General features: G+C 51.9%; 1 protein-coding gene across 1 annotated transcript; it reads right to left on the minus strand.

Moving 5' to 3' along the window:
- Nucleotides 1-2198: 2198 nt before the first annotated feature.
- On the minus strand, nt 2199-5347 carry CD248 (CD248 molecule). Its single transcript, XM_069644900.1, has one exon. The coding sequence runs from the start codon at nt 5235-5237 to the stop codon at nt 3045-3047; it is 2193 nt and encodes a 730-aa protein (XP_069501001.1). The 5' UTR covers nt 5238-5347; the 3' UTR covers nt 2199-3044.
- Nucleotides 5348-7773: the final 2426 nt, after the last annotated feature.

The raw sequence follows: 7773 nt of genomic DNA on the forward strand, positions 1-7773 counted from the left end.
TCCTTTTCAGGTGTGTCTGGTTAATTCTCATTAAAGTCTATAAGGATTCTGGTACATGTATTCGCCCAATTTTTTCAATGCAGTTGACTAGGAACTGATGATTGATAGAGTCAAGAAAACGTTTGGAGGAGAAGACTAACTGCTGCTTTAGCAGGTTAATCTGACTGGGAACCAGAGTGCGCGCCTCATCTCAATTTTTTCATATGGAAAGGCACTGTATCATAGGAGTGCCTTGGCTTTCTGTTATTGCCTACTTTGTAAGTCATTTATGTTTGAAATGACGTCATTTTCATAAATAAATACACAAAATGCAAATTCATAGATCGCTGACAATGAGACACTTAGATAAGGGTCAGGAACACCCACAGGCTGTCTCAGAGCAGTTGCACACAGACAGTCACAGAGAGGTCTATTAGTAGCAGTGTGTACAGACAGCTACTCCGGACCCACACACACAGGGTGTTGCATGGCAGTGACACACACAGGGAAGTTACAGGGCTGCAGCACACACATAAATGTTAAAACACACACTTGCACTAACATAGCAGTCACACGCAGTATGCTAGCAGAGCAAACGTGCACACAGACAATCACACAGAACCCGCACATATTGACATTCACACTGCAGCAGCATACACTGATTGTCCTAGAACAGCCTCACGCAGAAGATCAGAGAGCAGGGAGGCCGCAGAGTAACCACACACAGGCAATGACAGAGCTCAGTCAAGTTAGAACACACACACACACACACACACACTCTCTCAGATTAGCCACTCATGCAGAGAAATCACAGAGCATTTGCACACAGGGACTTGTTGCATATATACAGGCAGTCACAGAATAGGGGAACACATCGTCAGCAGTCACAGAACAGTCCCATGCAAACAATCACTTAGCAGCCACACATATAGGGATGTCACAGAGCAGTTGCTAAACATTTAATCACAAAACAGGCACAGTCGGTGGACGGCCAGCCCCTGCAGGGGGCGCTAGAGGGACAGCCAGCAAAGCGGGCCACCCATCCCTCCCCTCGCCCTGGAGTACTCAATGCCTTGCCTCTCCTGAGGGAGGCAGATGGGGCATTTCCTGGGCCGGCCAGAACCACTCGGAGCCCAGGGGGTTGCTTACAGGTCCAGGGCTGCAAAGACTCGTCCTCTTTGCAGCCCTGGACGAACTCCCACACACACCTTTTTAAGAAGCAGAGTACAGGTGATGGCTTATGGTTGAATAAGATGGGGTAGGGAGATGTTCTTTAACAAAAAAGTATCTTTGATGGCGAGAAGGGATATTCTCTGGAAAGAAGGTAATGTGTTCATTATGATGTGCTCACAATTTTTCTGTTCATAGGTTGTGTGGTTTTTGTTGCTGAGTTTCTTTTTTCTGTCACAGGCAGAGTTACAGGGCAGTCCTAGATGGGGAGGAGCTTTTTGCTGCGGTTTCTGCTGCGAGCGATACCTGATGGCCGCGCTCGTGACAGGTGCGGGGTTCGACGGGCACTGCCCCCTTACGAACAGTTGATACTCCTTGTGAACTGAATGCAGTGGTCCCATGTTTATTTGCTCGGCTATTTAACAACCGGAAGTGCCATGGGTCACCAGATGACAATGAAATACTGGTGAAAGCTCTGGCATTCAAATGGGCTGTCTAAAAGGTAATATAGTCCATTTCGCTAAAGGTGGCTGGGACCGCCCCCCATTTTGTTTGCTGACCCCAATAAAATGTGTGTGTTCCAAAAATATAATTGTCTATGTGGCCTATTATTTTGTAAGTAGATATTGCGTATGGGTCTGGGGTTGGGGGCCAAAGTCGGGAATGGCCCCACTGAGACTTTTGCAGACGATTTCATAGATCAGCCATCAAAGAATCAAAGAGCAGATACCAAGATTAAAGACTGACAACAGACGCACGAAAGCCAGAACAAGGCAGACGCACAACAGCCACGCACATGCAAAATCACAGAGCAACCAGGCAGAAAAGATGCTAGAAAGAGGAGCTCAACGCCACATAGGCAGTAACAAGGCAGCTTCACACAGGCAGCCACAAGCCAGCTACACTCAGACAGTCGGGAAGCAACCACGTCACTCAGCGAGATCGCACTGCATTCACACACAGGAAAGCCACGAGCAGGCACAAACACGGGGAAATCACAGTCCAGCCAACCACACACAGTGACATTAGAGAGCACCCGAAAACAGGCGTAAAGTTTACATTGTTTTATCAAGTGGCATTGAGTGCAGCAGAACAACTTCAAGAAATGCCAAACCCACGAGTAAATGGATGTGTTTCCTTCCCTTCACCCCCTCTGACCCAACCCGTGGGCTACCATCTGGCTGTAAATACACGCCTCATGTTAATGCCACAATGAAGCACTGACCCGAACACCAGCAGGTTGCCCCACCATGCCCTGTCCAAACCCCATCAGCCAATGCCTTGCCATGCTGATCCGACTCCGCTGTGATTCGTGTCTCTTGCAGGTCGTCCCGGACCACTTCACTCTTCTGCTGTGGGGGGCGGGGTGCTCTTGGGAGACTTAGCAGTGACAGTGCCACTGGACTGATGACAATCCCACTTGGAGGGAAGTGGAGAGAGAGAGAGAGGCATTTGCTTCAAACACAGGCGACAAAAAGTTAGGTTCTGTGCAGGCTTCGTGCCCCTGCAGGGTGGCATCGGCTGGTGGCAATCTTATGTCCACCAAATGTCTGCCAGCCGTCCACTGCCAGCTCCAGGGCGCCGCAGGCGGGATCCTGAGTGTGCGTGTGTGTGTGTGTATGTGTGTTTGTGTGTGTTTGTCCATTTTTCAGCAAGAACAAGAAGCAAAGCCTGTCCCCCTCTCCCTGATGGTAGGTGGCCTTCAACACCAAAGCCCACCATGGACAATGCTGCATCCCAGAGAGACCTCTGTGTGCTTGACCCCCAGCATCGTCGATCTGCTGGCACTGGCCGTAGAGCAGAATCCGACTGTCTCCACAATGTCTCTCTTGCCAGCCCTCTAGCCGTCCCAAGTCTTTGAGGTGGCCACTGCCCACTTCCTGTGCCGGTCCTTCCTATGCACTGAGTTTTCCGGCCGTTGCTGAGGGGTTCTTGTTGGTGATCCAGCGATAACAGTCTGTGACACTCTTGGGCTTGGCTTTGGCGCCGCAGCGGGTACAGTAGACAATGCCCAGGGCCAGCATGATTACCAGGAAGATGCAGAGGGGCACTAAAAGGGCCACCAGCAGCCATCGGTCATCCCGTTTCTGAACGGCCCGGTGGGAGCCCTCTGAGCCCGGAAGGGAGGCGGGGCTAGAGGCAGCCATGGAGGGCAAAGTAGAAGCCAAAGTGGTGCCAGGATGGTCCCGAAACTCTAGCCTTACACTGTCCACCGAGAGCATTGAGCCTTCAAGGAGTGTTGCATCCTCTGGTGGCGAAATGGAACTGGTGCCCGCTGGCTTCCAACGCGGGGCCTCTGGGGTGGACACCACTTCTTCACTGATAGGGGAGTCTGTTTCAGGCAATAGGTCATCAACCACCGCTTCCTCAAACACCTGGACTGGTGTTGAGTCTGTTGATGTGGCCATATTCATCCGGGTGGTGGTGGTTGTGGTATCAATGGCTTTAGACGTGCTCTCATGTTGGCTGGTCCACTCTTTGAGCCCGACGGTTGTATCTGCTGCCTCTGGTGTGGTGCGGGAGGAGGGCATGGTGGTGGTCAACGTTCGCACTGTGGTTATCTCCTGGCTGGGTGTTTTTGATTCTGGGGTGTTCATAGCCACAAGACCCTCACTGTCAGTTTCCTCCTCTGAGTAGTCCCATGGCCAGGTTTCTGGAGATGGTGGCATCAAGGTGATGGGCTCGAAGGAGCGATCTTCTCCGGCATCCCCGGCTTCCTGCATGGAGTTGCAGCTGATCCCATCATCGTCAAGTTCATAGCCGTCATTGCAGTAGCACTCAAAGCCCCCAATGTAATTGACACACATCTGCTCACACATGTTGGCGATGCGGCACTCATCGGTGTCTACGCAGTGGTGTGGATCCTCCTCAGCAGGGCTGAAGCCCAAGTTGCAGTGGCAAGCATAGGAGCCCGCCGTGTTCTCACAAGAATGTTCGCAGGGAGCTTGAGTGGCGCACTCATCGGCGTCGCGACACTGCCCGTCTTCCAGGTGGTACCCCAGGTGGCACTGGCATTCATAGCCCCCAGCATAGTTCAGGCATAGCTGGTCGCAGGAGCTCTTGGCGCACTCGTCCACGTCCTGGCAGCTGCGGCCATCAGACGCCAGCTCGTAGCCCTCGGGGCAGCTGCAGTGGTAGCTGCGTCCATCGCTCGTGCAGTCCACTTCGCACGGGTTGCTCTCGCAGTGGTCGGCCAGGGCACAGCTCTGGCCATCCTCCATTAGAGCATAGCCCTCGTCGCATTCACAGAAATAGTCCTTTCCCTCGTCCACGCAGATGTGCTCACAGCCACCATTGTCCTGGTCGCACGAGCTCACCCCGGAGAGCTCGTGCAGGCCCATGCGGTGGCTTTGCTGCTCCTCAGGGCAGTAGGGGTCATCTTTGGACCAGCCAATGGTGCCATCTTCCTTCAGCATGCACAAGATGGCCAGGTCAGGGACGCCACCGCCGCCACAGGGAACACTGGCCACCGAGCCAAAGGGCACGTATGTCAGGAGGGTGCTGACCAGGTGGAAGGGGGTGGTGTACATAACCGGGCCACCTTCGCCCACAATTCCGGGGCACATGCCCTTGTAGGCGAACTTGCAGACAAAGCCATCCACAGGGAGCGTGCACGAGCCCTCAAGCCACCTGAAGTTCTCCGCCTGGGCGGCGCGAGAGGCCCCGTAGCTCATGACCACGCAGCGGGAAGCCGCGCAGGTGCCGCCGGGCGCCCCCTCCGGCCGCAGCCAGTTAGTGTATAGAGTGTCCTGGTCCCCCGTGACCCAGGTGAAGCCCCGCAGCGGCCGCGTCGGCGAGCACTGGCGCGGCTGCCGCTGCAGGCCAATCCAGAAGCGCATTGTGGCCTGGTCTTCGTGCACACCTAGGTTGCCAAATAGCTCTTCTATCAGCGCAGCCTCCTCGGGGTGCCGGGGAGTGGCGAGGTTGCCCCCACGCTCCCGGCAGACGCGCCACGACTCGAGGAAGGTGCGCCGCTGGAAGTAGACGGCGTAGCAGCCTTCGGCGCTACACAGGGCATCGCGCTCGCGAAGGTCCTGGGCCCCAGCGAGCAGCGCGGGAACTAGGAGCAGCAGCAGCCACAGAGCCATCTCGTCACGCAGCCTTCCCTGCCGGCCCCTGAGCCTCCACTGACTGCAGCTGCACAAGAAACCTTTCTTTAAAAAAAAGGAACATTTTCTTGGCCGGCTTCTTTCCCCCCTCGCTTGCTTCTCCGCAGGGAGAGGGCGGGAGCAGAGGGCGTGCCTCGCCGAGTTCCCCACATGTGCGGCTGGTTCTCATCCCCCCTTTGACCTTGTAAGGAGAGGTTTTGTTTTTTTGCCATAGTCCTGGTCCTTCACCCCCAGAGAATTCAGCTATTTCGTTTTCAGGCAATTTGAAGAGAGGGGAGAACGGGAGGGGGGAGACTAAAGGGAAGGGCAGGGGATGAAGTAAGGCGATAGGCAAAATGAGGTGAGAAAGAACAATGAATTGCCTTCAGACAAAGGAACACGACTGGAGGAGTGGGAAACGGAAAACGCAGCAAGAGGGGCAACTTAGGTGGGCGAAGGAGAACGGGGGGAGCACAGAGACGTTCTCCAGCCCTTTGAAGAATCGAACGAGAGGGAGGGGGTGAAGAAAATGCAACAGGGAACAGTGAGGATATGGAAACTGAAGAAAGGAACAGAGGCTGGAATTAAAAAAGCAAGTAGGAAGAAAAAGAGCGAAGGAAAGAAAGAAAGAAAGAAAGAAAGAAAGAAAGAAAGAAAGAAAGAAAGAAAGAAAGAAAGAAAGAAAGAAAGAAACGAACGGCATGCAACGAGAGAAAAGGAGAAGGGAAAGAAAACAAGATATAAAGGAATAGAGAAAGAACATAAAAAAGAATGGAAAAAAAGAAAACAAGGGAACGAACTGAATGAATGTACTATGCAATGAGAGAATACAAATAGGAATGTAAGATGAAAAAGACGAAACAGAAAGACAAACTAAAGAAAACAGGACAATAAAGAAAGGAATACAGGGGGAAGGAAATAAAGTAAAACAAAAGAAAGGAAGAAAGAAAGAAAGCAATAGAGGAGGGAGGAAATAAAGTAAACGAAAGAAAGAATGAAAAGGAAGGAAGGAAGGAAGGAAGGAAGGAAGGAAGGAAGGAAGGAAGGAAGGAAGGAAGGAAGGAAGGAAGGAAGGAAGGAAGGAAGGAAGGAAGGAAGGAAGGAAGGAAGGAAGGAAGGAAGGAAGGAAGGAAGGAAGGAAGGAAGGAAGGAAGGAAGGAAGGACAGACACTATAGAAATACACAGAAAAAAGGAAGAAAAAGGGAAAGGAAGATGGAAAAGAAGAAAGACAGAGAAAGAAATAAGAAACAAACAAACGAAGATGAACATGAAAAAACAGACACATGCGGTGCAATGGAAGAAATAAATACATAAAGAAAGAAGGAAGGCGAAGGGTGGGGAGGGAAGAAATGTAACCATGAAAATGTGATTAGAAGAAAGAATGGGGGCAAAAAAAGACAACTGATATGGGAAAGCACTATATAGGAAAGCACTGGCATTTGGGGTGAGAAACCAAAGAAAGAACGTTGCCACACGGGGTGAGCTGGGAATCAAGACGAAATGCCAGACACAGGAAGTGGTCAGGGGATAAGGATATAAAGTAAAGAATATGGAATGCCTGGAACAGAAGTAATGCCTGGAAACTCAGACAGAAGAAATGTGAGTAAAGGGAAGCGGAGGAGGGAGCAGCCCTGACAAAGCTCTGCCTTTGCACTTAACCCATGACACGGTCTGGAGCACTGCCGAAGCCAAGGCAAGAAGGCGGAGAGCAGACGCAGGAAGGTGGATGGGCGAAAAGCAAGGCTGAGAGGAAGGAGAAAGACCCAAAAGCGGGAAGGAAAGAACAAAGCGAGGAAATAGTAGAGCTAACAATCCAGAAAAAAGAGAGAGAAAGACATTACAGGAAAACACAAGAAAACGAAGAAACGGTGGATGGGTGATTGAAGGAGGTGGACTAGTGCCAGGGAAGTTAGCGTTCGCTTGTCAGTTTCTAAGTATCAAAGCATTGGAAGCCCCCCACCATGTGCCACTGGGCAATGTCCAGAAGACAGGTCTGACAGGCCAGTGTGGGCCAACATGGCCAGTTTGATCACTTAGTGTAGTGTACTGCTGCTGGCAATCCTAGGCCAATGCCACTGGCCTAATGTGTTTCAAGATGCACCAAGGTCCACACAGTCACCCCACTCTCAAGGAGTGAAGGAGTGGCATCGTGCATGTCCACATTACCTTCAAGACAGAAGCATCACCAGCAAAGCTCAAATGCCCAAGATGCCATCACGCTTCCCTGAAAATATCACCATCTCAGGAGGTCAACACAATGCCAGGAGCCAAGATATCACCACTCCGGAAGCCAAGAAGTGCCAGAAGGCGAAGACCAAAAAACAAGCATTCTGCCGCTGTGCTCCCGCACTCTCGAACAACCGTCCTGCTCATATCAGGGCGGCTCCCTCTCCCGTGTGATTGTGATGTGATGGGTTAAATGCGCTTAAAGCGCAGGCTCGGGGATTGAACCTGTGTTGCTCAGCGTCTTCCAAGACGAGCGTGTTGCCCCTGAGCTATCCTCCCGAGTCTCCCTCCCAATTTAGAAAAGAACCA

This window comes from Ambystoma mexicanum, chromosome 2p (assembly GCF_040938575.1).
Source record: "Ambystoma mexicanum isolate Mex_15411 chromosome 2p, UKY_AmexF1_1, whole genome shotgun sequence".
NCBI lineage: Eukaryota > Metazoa > Chordata > Amphibia > Caudata > Ambystomatidae > Ambystoma > Ambystoma mexicanum.